General features: G+C 40.9%; 1 protein-coding gene across 6 annotated transcripts in view; it reads left to right on the forward strand.

Annotated features, from left to right (window-relative positions):
* Positions 1 to 15,009, forward strand: part of PALS1 (protein associated with LIN7 1, MAGUK p55 family member) — a 130,602-nt gene that overhangs the window by 81,010 nt on the left and 34,583 nt on the right. For 5 of the 6 annotated variants that reach the window (XM_005306689.5, XM_065592903.1, XM_065592901.1 and 2 more), the window contains 3 exons: positions 8,172 to 8,249; positions 11,110 to 11,256; positions 12,045 to 12,206. In XM_005306689.5, the coding sequence (XP_005306746.1) occupies positions 8,172 to 8,249; positions 11,110 to 11,256; positions 12,045 to 12,206 (387 nt within the window). The remainder of the gene's footprint in view (positions 1 to 8,171; positions 8,250 to 11,109; positions 11,257 to 12,044; positions 12,207 to 15,009) is intronic. The other variant, XM_042849322.2, reaches the window with a different exon arrangement.

Here is a 15,009-nt window from a genome sequence, read left to right on the forward strand (position 1 = left end):
ACATTTTTTGTTCACAAATAATTTGAACACAAACTTTAAACCATTTTAGCCATAAAGATATGGCTAGTCTTTTAGGAGCTGCTTAGTAATTTTCTTTCTCTTCCCCACCCTTTGACTTATCTTTACAGCATGGATGCTGGCTTGATCTCCTTCCTTTAATGTTTGTATCTTCACTGCCTGATAATTGTGTACAGGCAGCTTTGGCATCCAGGTTCTCTCCCCCTCCCCCTAAGAGCTTGGCTTGTTGAGGGAAAGCTAAGTGTGCCTTATCCATAAGCACCACCAAATAGGCCTCAGCTTCATGAGCTGTGGGAGACAGTGCTAGAAGATGAGTGGAAAACCATTTTTCAGAAGAAAGTGGAGAAGGTGCCTGATTTTTGGGGACCTCTTCCAAATATTAATTGTAGGACAAATATGTCTGCAATTCCAACTAAGCAGCCACATAGGAGCCAGTATTTGTGATGATCTGCAAGGACCTGTGGATGTGTCCATAGGAAAGAAACCCATCCTCAAATTGAGGTTCCTGTTCTTCCCTTCAAGGAGTCCAAACTGTTTGGAGATATTCTTTATTCAGCCCTAATGCAGTTTCTGGGAAGAAAACCTCCTTTCCAACTCTTGTTTTACTGTCCTGCAAGCCAAAACCTTCTCCCACATCCTTAATGGGAGAGTTAGAGCCCTCTTAATGCAGGAAAACTTGTGTAGACTCACCCTTCATAATGCCATTCTCCCACTTCCCTCCTTCCCTGTTTTAAATCCAACTTGAAACCTTTCAGGACCAGAACAAACTGGGCAGAGCCAGTTCTGATTCTTTTTAGAGTGGGAGAAGAACATAAATATGCAACTCCATTGTTCTGGAGGTCAGGCTTTTGTATATCTATCAAAAGGAGGTTGCAATTTATAGAGTTCTGGCTGCACAACTTCGAATTATAGCAGCTGTGTGTGAACGTGCGTTCTTTTTTTTTATTAAAACAAGTAAACAAAACTTATATTAATTCATTGTTAAAGTCACAAATTTGAAATAGAAAAAAGTCAAGAAATTGCTCTGGGGCTCCTATTTTATCTGCCACATTGTACATATTTTGGATTACTCTTTAAGCAGTTGAATGTATACTTTAACATACAGGATAGGCAATGTGGGTGAACTAAAATTGCTGTAAGAACTTTTTGTTAGCGCTTCTTCACTCTTAATTTAAATTTGCAATCCTTAAAGAGTTGTAGTGGATTATTGGCTTTATCTTTTAGAACATTTTAGAATTTCTTTACATAATTGTACTATGCTAGTTTTAGCAGTTCAACTGGAGTGTTTGTGGGAGCATATATATAACTGATAAGCGGGCAGCAAAAACTTATCATTTATCTATTTTTTTAGACACCTTAATTTAATTAAAAGGCTGAGTAAAGCATGCAGACTTAAGGAATTTATCTGGAGATTAACTCCCTAAAATAATTTGATTCTGATTCTTGAATAAAAATAGTGTTAAACATCAAATGTCATTACATTGATTTTAAAGTCAGTTAAACTTGACAACAATGGGGGCCAGGTTTAGGGGAACATGATCTAAATGTTGATGCTGTAACAGGATTTGATACAACATTCAATACAGTTTATAATTTTTGGCATAGAAGAGCACCTAAAAAAGCACATTAGCAAGAACTCTCTCTCTAAACCTGGACTAGTTAAATTTAATTTGATCCTGTTTATATAGGATGAATTCTAAATGCTTCAAAAATTGAAAGGTTTTAATTTTTTTTGAAAGACCAAATATATGTAAACAATGAAATTAGACCAATATTTTTAATGGTCTTAACTGAACACTTACTACCTATGGATAGGGCTCCTTGTTTGTCATGGAGTTCACAGAAGTCATGGATTCCATGACTTTCTGCTACCTCTGTGACTTCTGCGGGGGCGAGTGTGGCTGACTCCAGGGCCGCCCAAGCATCTGGCTCTGGGACCACTTGCTCAGGTGGTCCCGGGGAAAGCCACACTGGGTGCTGCTGGGGAAGCCCCCAGACTGCCGGCCCTGGGACCATCTGAGCAGTGGTCCCAGGGTGGCTGGTGTAGCCGCTGCCACTGGCCCCCTGGCAGTGGTTCCTGGGCGCCCAGAGTAGCCACTTCCCCGGCAGCCCCCGGTGGTGACGGTGCCCAGGCGGAAACCCCCTTAAGATTTAGTCAGGCGTCTTTATATTATCTCCTGGACAGGTCACGGGCCATGAATTTTCGTTTATTGCCCGTGACCTGTCCATGACTTTTACTAAAAATACTCATGACTAAATCATAGCCTTACTTATGTAATATGAAAATGCACACCTCCTATTTTAAATAAGATTACATTAATATGGAAGTTAAGATTAAAACTGAGTTGCTGGTTCTATTAGAAATAGGGCCCTACCAAATTCACAGTCCATTTTGGTCAATTTCACAGTCATAGGATTTTAAAAATTGTGAAATTTCAGATTTAAATAGCTGAAATTATGAAATGTACAGTGTTGTAATTGTAGGGGTCCCGACCCAAAAAGGAGTTGTGGGGGAGTCACAAGGTTATTGTAGGTGGGGTTGCGGTACTGCTGTCCTTTTGCGCTGCTGCCTGTGGCGGTGCTGCTATCAGAGCTGGGTGGCCGCAGCGTGGCAGCTGCTGGCCAGGAGCCCAGCTCTGAAAGCAGAACTGCTGCCAGCAGCAGCACGGAAGTAAGGATGGCATGGTATGTTATTGCCACCTTTACTTGTGCATTGCTGTCTTCAGAACTGGGCCCTTGGTCAGCAGCCACCACTGTCTGGCCCCCAGCTCTGAAGGCAGCATCAGAGAAGTAAGGGTGGCATGGTATGGTATTGCCACTCTTGCTTCTGCACTGCTGATGGCGGGGCGCTGCCTTCAGAGCTGGGCATCTAGCCAACAGCCATGGCTCTCCGGCTGCCCAGCTCTGAAGGCAGAGCAGAAGTAAGGGTGGCAATACTGCAACTCCTTAATATAATCTTGTGGACCCCCCCCCGTAATTCCTTTTTGGGTCAGGACCCCCAATTTGAGAAACGTTGGTCTCCCCTGTAAAATTCGTATATTATCAGATAAAAGCACACAAAAGACCAGATTTCAGTCTGTTAAACTGTTCTTCAGCGTTCGAAAGGTTGAGTCTCAAAATGTGGTATGTAATTTGGCATGCATGTTCATGGCTCTGCTGTAGCTATTTGAGCTAAAATTAGATATTTTGGTATTGGTTTTACATTTTCAAATTAATACTTTTATAAACAACTAAATCTTTTTGGTAGAATGAATATTTTTTAATATGGCAGACTTTTTGCAAAGCATTTATGGGGTAGAAGAATAATGTGACAGATGGTGTGGATTTATTAACTACAAAACTAAGCCACTGCAACAAAGAGGCATAGATGTATATAATTGTAGCTAGTTCTTTGTATTAGGTATTTTTTGGTTTTATATAAATTCCTTAGATTTAGAGCAGATGTCAGATCCAACTCTTATGATGGATTTGATGACAAAGAAACATGATTTCAAGAGGTGCACCTTTTGCCTCACCAAATCTCCAGCCTCTGACAAGCATTCAGAATGTCATCTGCCACTGCTGAGAGACACTTGGCAAGGAATTGATCTGTGTGCTCATCCTTCTCTAAAAGGGTTGACAGATGAGGCTGCCGAGTTTCTTAATGCAAAAAACTTGATCAGGCAAGGAAAAAGGGGGGACCTCAAACAAGTACTGGTTCTGTGAAGTTGTTTGGGTGCAAAAATCTGTCGAGTCAAAACAGATGGAGCGGGGTTGCTTCTGGAGAATACATCCTATAAAGAGGCTTCCTCATGGCAACAGACTCTTAAAGATTCAAGATCCTCAGACAAAGCTGGCAGAAGTTCTTCTGGTTTCTGGCAGCTCTCAAGAAATCATATGGCACTGACAGGAAGGAGTCTCATAGTACCTCAACTGATGGATGTCACCAGGCCATGCTGCAGCTGACCTCCCTCAAACCTCAGGGCTCTGCAAAGAAGGGGAAAAACCCATATTCAGCTCTGAGCTGGGTCATTTCCATCCTTCTTGAGATCTTTGTAGATCCCCTTGGCTTGATCTCCCCAAAACACCTCAGTGGAGATGCTCTGAGGGTTCACCAGTGTTCTCAATACCAAACTACTTCCTTTTGGGCTCAGTGTCTCCTTGGCAGCTAGGTGCTGTGGGAATCTCTGTCCTGGGGCTTCTGCTTTGGTGCTAATGGATTTTTGGCTCTGCTGTGGGGATGCCAGCTTCATAGATTCCAAAGTCAGTAGGGACCATTGTGATCATCTAGTCTGACCTTCTGTATAACAGGCCATAGAACTTTCCCAAAATAATTCCTAGAGCATAACTTTTAGAAAATATCCAATCTTGATTTAAAAATTGCTAGTAATGGAGACTCCATCATGATCATAGGTAAATTATTCCAATAATTACCCTCGCAGTTAAAAAAAATTATGCTTTATTTCCAATCAACACTGTACTCTTTATCAAACAAACTTGTAATCTTATCAAATAATGACATCAAGTTAGTTTGACAGGATCTATTTTCCATAAATCTATGTTAATTAGTATTCATTATTCTAATTCGAGTCCCATATCAGCTGCTGTATTATCTTGCCCTGGAATGATGACTGACAGGCGTGTAATTACTCAGGTCATCCTGTTTATACTTTTTAAATATTGATGAAACAATAACTTCTGGTGTTCCAAGACTCACTGGAAAACAACATTCACTGTTCAGCAAACTCCTCAGTCAGCTCTTTTAAAACTTGGATGCAGATTATTTGGACCTGCTGATTTTAAAATGTCTAACTTCAGTAGATGCTGTTCAATATTTTTCTGATATACTAGTGGAATGGAAAGTGTTGTCATATCTTATGACTACATCTATTTTTCCCCTCAAATACAGAACAGAAATATTGATTGAACATTTCCTCAATTCTGTTATTTCCATGTAGTAATGAACTGATATCATTGTAAGGATTCTTTTTGAGTCTATTATTCTTGAAAAAACTCCTTATTGTCCTTAACCCTGATGACCATAAAGTTCTCCTTATGGCCCTTGGCTGCCCTTACCAATTTTTTACAATTCCTGGCTTCTGATTTATATTAATTACTATCAATTTATTCTTTTTGTTATATATTATTTTATTGTTTGTTTATAGCTGCCTTCACTTTCCCTCTAAACCAGGTCAGTTTTTTAACCAAGATGGCTTTCTTCCTTGATTTGTAGGTTTGTGGCTTTAAGATCTAGGAAAGTGTTTATAAACAGTTCCAAATTATCACATTTTTCTGATTAAATTCTTCCTCACAGCTGATCTGGCTCATAATTTTCTTAAGCTTTGTGAAATTATCCCTTTCAAAGAACCGAGTGTGTGTGAGTGTGTGTGTGTTATTGGTCTGTACTTTATTCTGTTTGCACATTATAAATGTGATCAGGTCTTGTATGTAAGCTACCATTAATTTTTAGTTCTGTGATCACTTCCTCTTTCTGACAAGATGATGTCTAATATAGAATTCCCCCATGTTGACTGCAACACTTTGAGTTAGGAAATTGTCCTCTGTAATATTTAGAAATTCCAAGGATGTTTTGGCATTGGCAACATCAGACCTCCAGCACATCACTCAGATTGAAGTCCCCCATGATCACACAGCTTTTTTCCCCACACACACATTAAAGATAGGTAAATAAGGAGCCAGTCATCCTGTTCAGAAGTGTGATTTGGTGCTCTGCAGACACCAACCAATACCCCATCTGGTGTTTATTTGTTAGGATATTGATCTGTAAGCATTCAGGATTTTCTTCCAAGTTATCAGTGACTAGGAAACAGGTAATGCCATTTTGACATCGTGTCACTCCCTCTTCTCTTTTGTCTACTTGATCCTTCCTGAATAGGTTATGACCATTTATTTCAGGGGTGGTCAACCTGTGGCTCTGGAGCCACATGCAGCTCATCAGAAGTTAATATGCGGCTCCTTGTATAGGCACCAACTCTGGGCTGGAGCTACAGGCACCAACTTTCCAATGTGCCAGGGGATGCTCGCTGCTCTGCCACAGGCCCTGCCCCCACTCCGCCCCTTCCCTGAGCCTGCTGTGCCCTCGCTCCTCCCCCCAGAGCCTCCTGCACACCACAAAACAGCTGATGGGGAGGGAGGGGGAGGTGCTGATTGGTGGGGCTGCCAGGGGGTGGGAGCTGGGAGCGGGGGGTTTGGGAGCTGATCGGGTGGCTTCTGATGTATTACTGTGGCTCTTTGGTAAATTCTGGCTCCTTCTGAGGCTCGGGTTGGCCACCCCTGATTTATTTTAACATTCCAGTCATGTGAAGCATCCCTCCATATTTTTCTGGTGGCCACACCCTGGCCACTCGCACCTTTCTCTAGATGTTGGAATGCCACCCTGACCTCTTGTCTCTGGCGATTAAGAACAACAAGGCCTCCTCTGACTTCCTCTTCCTTTTTGATTGTTTGGTGGCCAGCTCTTTTCTTCCTTGAACCTGGGGCACAGATGTTCCCTGATCCTTGCTATCTAGGAACTCCTCACCTTCTCTGATTCTCAGTAGTACCTCTACTTGCCTCTCCAATCCAGTAATCTTTTCCTCCAGCGCAGCCACCAACCTGAACTTCATGCACAGGAAATCTCTTCTGGCTTCAGGCAGGAAAGAAAACATGGCACATCCATTGCAGGTCACCACTACTGTTCCATTGCTGGCTATCTTGAAATCACATGGAGCTGAACCTGGAAGGAAAGCCTCTTTCATGCCCTGTCTAAACTCTCTCTGAAATTCTCCTATTAGGTAACTCTGTTAGCGGCTCTCATGTACACCTAACAAATTACTTTTTATACCAAGTATCCCTGCTTAGCTCAGCTCTGCCTCTCACTACCATGGAGGATTAACTACTTGGTGACTTTAAACAACAAGGCTGATCAAAGCTCCAAGGGCATATAGCCATGTGGACCTTACCATGGGACCAGATATGAGAGAGGACCTCCTAGCACTGCTGCAGGTGCTCTTCATAATCAAACCTTGCACTGGAACTTCCTGGGACCTTCAGTTGTTTCGCTGGACCAATCATCTTTCTCTTTTTCTTAGCGCTTCTGGGTATCAGACCCTCTACCACCGCCTTCTGATAAGTCATCAGCAAGAGTGGAGGATGAAAGAATATCCCAAAAGTTGGAAGAGAGCAGTCTCTTGATCCTAAAAGGGGGAAGGTTCTTGCAATGACATTTCAGTCACTTTCACCTGACTTTTCAAGGTCATCAGTGCTTCTGAACCCATATATTTTTATGTTCTCAGAAGAGGATGAGACTAGGAATAAGGGCCATGGATGGAACCCCCTTCAGCCTCCTCACCAGATAAGGGCATACTTACTGCTTTGTCTTTCCCTCTGAGCAATGGCAGGTCAGGACCTGGTAGTCAAGATGGCATGAGATTTACTTGGGAAAGCTGTCAAAAGAATATGTAAATCTCGTAAGCTTTTTGACATCCTGAGTTGGAGAAGAAAAGGGCAGCCCTCCCTGTCAACAGGGATTTTTCAGAGCCAGATGAGGAAGTCTGATGACTCTGTCAGGGTCTGAGGGAAGATTTTGACCTGGTCTGTTGAACCATTGTTTTTCTGCTGCCGGTAGAAACAGCAGTTTGAACAAAGTAAGACCGTTTTCCACTCCTAGGGAAAAGGAATCTAAGCAGTTTAATAAATTAATAATCTGGAATTTTCTGTAACTCATGAGTCACCCAGATGGACACCTTAGACATGTCTGTAATGGTATGCTGCTGTTTGGTAAATAGGCCACCTTTTGTGGGCATGTGTATTTTTATTTTAATGACTACCCTCCTTTTACAGATCTTAATCTTTTATTCATTCCCTATTGTAGCCTAGTCCATCAGTAATCTCTGCTCTTGTCACTCTAATGTGACTGGATAACAGCCTAGATAGAGAGGCACTGTTCTGATTTGACATATTCGAATAGTTCATGTATTCTCATTGCATAAATGTCTTATTTCTTAAGAGTTTTATATAAATATATTGAGGCAGAGTAACAAATGTACAGATTTGCTTTGTTTCTCTCAGTAAAATAGCTAGTTTCATTTAGTTATCTTTAAGAAAGAAACCTTAAGTCAGAGCTAAATTAGCTCAATGTGCAAAGCAGATTTTCACTGTTTGGTCTCTTTTAGGTACAGTGTGTTTTGAAACCCAGTCACCAGAAAGATGGGCAGGAGCTTAGTGCTTTGCTGAATGCCCCTCACATTCAGGTAAAATTAGACAAAGCTGGTACCGTGCAATCTACATCATGTAGATTTTAAAAATGTTTTTGTGTTTTATTTCTTGCAAACACCTTAAAAACACTGGTTTGAAACTTGTTTCTTAAGGCTAAAAACTGAGTGTTCCTAGTATATATGGAAAATCTCCATGCGATTGAAAAACGAAAACTTACGTGTTTCATGGGGGACAAAATTCTAACTTCCTGCTAATGAAATTTGCTATTAAAATGAAATGCACACTTGGGGTTCAGTGCCACCCACCAGTCTTCAGGTGTATTTAGTTGCATACCTAGTAAGCCAACCTTCAGTGTTTATGCACAAAGCAGAAGATTGACTTTAAACATAACCAATGGAAGAGTGAAGCTGCGCTGGGTGCGTGGGTATATAATACAGTATTATTTCCCTCTGCATTGTTGCCCAAAAACTCAATCAGCATTGGGGCTCCATGGTGCTAGGCACTGTATAAACACATAGGAAGACAGACTTTTGCCCCATACAGTTTACTATCCAAAATTACAAAAAAACAAGGGAAGGGAAAAAAGTATGGCATACAAAGTGAACAGGAAGATAAAGGCTTATGTGGAGGGAGAGTGAGACTGGCAACAGAGGGCCTCTGATGGGAAGCAGCTAAGATAAGTTAAAGGCAAACAGGCATTCATCAAATGCAAAATAATGTCCAGAGTTCAGATGGATTTAAAAAAAAAAAGGGAGGGGAGGGGTTGCTGCTATTGGTGGCATTGAGGTGCTATGGAAGTATTAACTGAATAGGGGGCCCTGGCTGAGTGTAATGGTTCTCTGCCGCGTCTGGCTGTTTTGGGGGAATCTTTGCTGTTCCTTTGGGCTGACTGCTGGAGCTTGGAGACTGTGGAGTGGGGTGGTCTTATTGGGAAAGTGTTCCTTTTCCTTCCCAACTCTTCCCCCACTCCCCCCCTCCCACCCACCCCCCGTAAAAAGTGTGCTGGGAGTGTGGGGGAGTCTGAAACAAAAGGAATAAATTCCAGCATATATCACTACTGTACAAACAAGAATTGACAACTAGTGAAATTTACAGTTGTCCATTACAGAAGAATGTGATTAATGTGCATTGCTTGCAACTTATAAGTAAAACAGCTTCTACTGCACTTCTTGGCAAAGATTTAATAGTAGAGTGCTACAGTGAGGTCCCTTTTTATTAAAACTTCATTACATTTTTTAAAAATATATATTTTTAAATATATATTATATATACGCTGAACAAGGCCAAGTTTACTCTGACAAGCTGCACTTACATTTTGTGGCAGAGTCCCTAATCTTTGCAGTGCTTTAATGGAAATAATCAAAATACAGTGACAGCTTCAAACATTAAAATTGGAGGTTTTGTATTTAATTATATATGAAAATGAATTCAAGTGTTAGTTCTAATGACAACATCAGTTTATTTTATGTTATCAGCGTATGTTCAGTAAGCTACAGATTGACAATATTGTCATCTTTAGGTTCAAAGTTAACATATGAAGTAAAATGGGGTATTGAGACCCCTCAGAGCCATTGATTCAGACTGTCAGCAAACTCAGGAGGACAGCACAAGATTAGTTCACATTCACTTCATGTTTTCCAGGTTATCATTGCAATCATCTCACAAAACTGAGTGACCGGGCAACAAAATGGCAGATGAAATTCAGTATAGATAAATGCAAAGTAATGCACGGAAAACATAATCCCAACTATACTTATAAATTAGCTGTTACCACTCAAAGAGAACTTGGTGTCATCATGGATAGTTATCTGAAAACATCCACTCAATGTGCAGCGGCAGTCAAAAAAGCTAACAATGTTGGGAATTATTAGGAAAGGGATAGATAATAAGACAGAAAATATCACATTGCCTCTATATAAATCCGTGGTATGCCCATATATTGAACACTCTGTGCAGATGTGATTGCCCCATCTCAAAAAAGATATATTGGAATTGGAAAAGGTTCAGAAAAGGGCAACAAAAATTATTAGGGGTATGGAACAGCTTCCATATGAGGAGAGATTAATAACACTGGGACTTTTCAGCTTGGAAAAGAGACAACTAGGGGGGATATGATAGAGGTCTATAAAATCATGGCTGGTGTGGAGAAAGTAAAGAAGGAAGTGTTGTTTACTCCTTCTCATAACATAAGAACTAGGGGTCACCAAATAAAATTAATAGGCAGAAGGTTTAAAACAAACAAAAGGAAGTATTTCTTCACACAACACACAGTTAACCTGTGGAACTCTTTGCCCGAAGGTGTTGTGAAGGCCAAGACTATATTAACAGAGTTCAAAAGAGAGCTAGATAAGTTAATGGAGGATAGGTCCATCAGTGGCTATTAGCAAGGATGGACAGGGATGCAAAACCATACTCTGAAATGTCCATAGCCTGTTTTCCAGAAGCTGGGAATGGGCAAAAGGGGATGAATCACTGCTCTGTTCATTCTATCTGAAGTACCTGGCATTGGCCACTGTCAGAAGACAGGATACTGGGCTAGATGGACTATTGATCTGACCCAGTATGGCCCTTTTTATGTTCTTAATCATAAGGGCTAGAATATTAGCTTTTTTAAAAACTAAGATTCTGAAGTACACTTTCGTAGCAAGGGTGAATTCTGCAGCTGTGGAATATATCTGTCTCTCACTATGAATTAGTATAATTAAAACTTAACCATGCTATTGTGATAGATCATCTTTAGGATTTTTTTAATTCGTTTACTAGATAATTTGCACAATTTTCTAACTTGCAATGGGTATCCTACTTAGTACAAATTAGTGAATTTCTGTTGTGCTTCATGTAGGTATGAAAAGCATGATTTCCTTAAACTGCATTGTCTGTTTTGTTTAACACTAGGCACTTTTATTAGCTCATGATAAGGTTGCAGAGCAAGAAATGCAGCCAGAGCCAGTGACAAATGAAAAGGTTTATGAGAACTTTGGCCTGTATGGAGGGGAGACAGTGAAAATAGTTCGCATTGAGAAGGCACGAGATATTCCATTGGTAAGTATTGTTACTTTGACAGCAGATCCCTTGCTCTGGAAGAAAATGAGGCTAGGACTGTCCAATTTACTTTTATTCTTCCAGACTAGACTCCCTTGTGGGGAAAGTTGTCCTAATAGTAGTGTTCAAACTTTTTTTTAATTATTAATTATTATTATTGAGAGAGGTGTTCTCTTCATAGGTGAAGTAGGACACACAAAAACTTTTTTTCCCCCTTTTTCAGGTCATTATTAATGTTTTGGAATTTTATCATGGATATGCAGTTTAAACTTAGAGCTAATAGTAATTTTGGTTCATGAAATAAATGTTTATGGGTGATGCAAATTTCTTATACTGAGGCTATATTAATTTATTCCAATACGGAAACCTAAATTGCTGCCATTTAGAGCAAAGTCAGTAGTATATCTGTTGAAAAGTTAATGGGATTGAAAGAAGGCCTTCCTAAAGAAGGCAGTATCTCAGGATTTGCTGAAACTGAGTTTTAATCCTTGCTGTGCCAACAACTGCATTTTTTACCTTTGTCATGTTCTGTTTTTCATGTTCTATATAAACATATTTGGAAAAAAGTTGTTTAAAAAATTTCAGTCATAATGTACAACTCAAATTTAATCATTGTTGAGCAGATTAGAAGTTCCTCTTTCTGCTTTATGAACTGAAAATCTATTTTTAAGTTTTGTTTTTCATTTGTAGTATATGAAATTTTATCCACTGGTTTAAAATATATGCAGTATATATCCATGAGTTTCATATTTGTTTTAAATTCAGATAAACTATTTGCAATTGTATAGGGTGCTACAGTGCGCAATGAAATGGATTCTGTCATCATTAGTCGAATAGTGAAAGGGGGAGCTGCAGAGAAGAGTGGGTTATTACATGAAGGGGATGAAGTTCTGGAAATAAATGGCATTGAGATTCGTGGAAAAGATGTTAATGAAGTTTTTGACTTGCTGGTAAGTGCGCCCCCTTCCTCCCCCCCAAGAATCTTAAAGTTGCCACTCCTTTAAAAAAAAAAAAAAAAGTTGGATCCAAACATCATAATTAAAATTTTAATTAGTTGCTAACTTTAATTAAGAAATGTATTTGTTTTTTATAACATTGTTAGACCTAGAGAATTTTTTCACATCTGGTCTTTTGTTGGCAAGTCTGACAAAGCAGTGTTTTAAGAGGTATGAAAATAGTTGTCTGAAGAAAGTAGTCCTTCAGAGTCTCCAGATCTCGATGGTCATCTTCATTAGGCTTCTATTCTCAGAAGTCCAAGCACTCAGTAAATCAGTCTCACCTACATCAGAGGAGTCTGTGGTCTTTCTCTTCAACATTGTAAGGTAGATAGAAAGCTGGCTAGATAGTCGGGCTCAACGGGTAGTGATCAATGGCTCCATGTCTAGTTGGCAGCCAGTTTCAAGCGGAGTGCCCCAAGGGTCGGTCCTGGGGCCGGTTTTGTTTAATATCTTTATTAATGATCTGGAGGATGGTGTGGACTGCACTCTCAGCAAGTTTGCAGATGACACTAAACTAGGAGGCGTGGTAGATACACTAGAGGGTAGGGATCGGATACAGAGGGACCTAGACAAATTAGAGGATTGGGCTGAAAAAAACCTGATGAGGTTCAACAAGGACAAGTGCAGAGTCCTGCACTTAGGACGGAAGAATCCCATGCACTGCTACAGACTAGGGACCGAATGGCTAGGTAGCAGTTCTGCAGAAAAGGACCTAGGGGTCACAGTGGACGAGAAGCTGGATATGAGTCAACAGTGTGCTCTTGTTGCCAAGAAGGCTAACGGCATTTTGGGCTGTATAAGTAGGGGCATTGCCAGCAGATCGAGGAACGTGATCGTTCCCCTTTATTCGACATTGGTGAGGCCTCATCTGGAATACTGTGTCCAGTTTTGGGCCCCACACTACAAGAAGGATGTGGAAAAATTGGAAAGAGTCCAGCGGAGGGCAACAAAAATGATTAGGGGTCTGGAGCACATGACTTATGAGGAGAGGCTGAGGGAACTGGGATTATTTAGTCTGCAAAAGAGAAGAATGAGGGGGGATTTGATAGCAGCCTTCAACTACCTGAAGGGGGGCTCCAAAGAGGATGGAGCTCGGCTGTTCTCAGTGGTACCAGATGACAGAACAAGGAGCAATGGTCTCAAGTTGCAGTGGGGGAGGTCCAGGTTGGATATCAGGAAAAACTATTTCACTAGGAGGGTGTTGAAACACTGGAATGCGTTACCTAGGGAAGTGGTGGAGTCTCCTTCCTTGGAGGTTTTTAAGGCCCGGCTTGACAAAGCCCTGGCTGGGATGATTTAGCTGGGAATTGGTCCTGCTTTGAGCAGGGGGTTGGACTAGATGACCTCTTGAGGTCCCTTCCAACTCTGATATTCTATGATTCTACCCACTTCAGCCTCAAATGGTTCTGCCTCCAAGCAGCAGATTTGAAGGAGTGTGATAGCATGCCATGCTAGACCTGATTAAGACCAGTCTTTTGTTTCCTTCCTTCCTTCAAGGATAATTTTGTTCCAATCTTTGTCAGCAATGATATTTCTAATTTCTTTGTCACAGTAATATCAGGAGTGTCTTGTAACGATGTGAGGAAATTCAGTAGATCAATTAGATGGAAGTGTGATTTTGAAGCTGATGGGTAGCTTCTTAACTTCATTCAAGGTGGTAAAAATGTTCAGTATCACTTTTATTAGTACGGCAGCTGAAAAGATTTTTGAAACTGGAGGATAATCGCATTAGTAACCTGGGATAAATTAAAAGTCCACTTAGAAGTTATTTGCATATTGGCACAGAAGCCGATTAAATGTGCCCCTCTCAGCCATTCATTAGACTGCTGTGAAGGGACCCAAAACCAGGGCCCCAGGTACTTCAAGCCTCTGGAGCCTAAATGGAGCCCAGCCATGCCCCAGTGTGTGGGGTCCTTAAGCACATTCTCAGAGCACAGAACCTCTGTCTGGACCCCCTCCTGAGAGCTGGAACCCATTGTCTAGCTGCCTATCCCCCTGAATGAATAGTGGCCCATCAGATTCTCCTGAAATTTAAACACACCCTCTCCCAGAATCCCACCAAAGATTGAGCCTTCTGGGTTGGGTTGTGTTTACTCTGTCAGGAGCCCTGTTGTAGGTGCAGTTTCCTCACCATCCCAGGGCATCATTTGAGTAGGGTTCAGAAATATCAAATCCATCTGCTGTAGGACATGGCTTGGGTTCCTGAAACACGAATACTTATTTCCTGATCTCGCCTCCTGTGACCTTGGTCCAACTGTTCTTTTTTTTCCTCCTGCTCCAAATTCCTGTGTGTTTCAAAGCAACGTCATTAACATTAAATATTCCCCATTGTCCCTAGTCTGGAGAAGACATGGCACAATCTTGCCGGTTCATGGTGGATACACATACAGAGGCATTCCTTGATACAGCAATTTGGTGATACATTTCATAATATCATTTCATAAGGTATATAGACAGAACTCCAAAATCATCATATCTGCCAATAGCAGAGTGAAGGATTCTAGCTTTCCCTACAAGAAAAGACTGCTTCAGTTATAGATGGAGCTGGTAACTGGTGTCTATAGTTAAGATTGCCTAACAGTGTCCATCCCTGTTATAAATTGCTTATAACTTAAATTGTTTAGGCTGTAACTTTCAGCCTGAATCTTGTCTGCCTCTACCTGAATCTTTTTTTTCCGAAAGTTTCAGCTAAAACTGTTCAGCTCTTTGAGAGAGAATTTAGAGAAGAGTACATTTGTCCAAGTTTAAAGAAAAA

This window comes from Chrysemys picta, chromosome 4 (assembly GCF_011386835.1).
Source record: "Chrysemys picta bellii isolate R12L10 chromosome 4, ASM1138683v2, whole genome shotgun sequence".
NCBI classification, from domain to species: domain Eukaryota; kingdom Metazoa; phylum Chordata; order Testudines; family Emydidae; genus Chrysemys; species Chrysemys picta.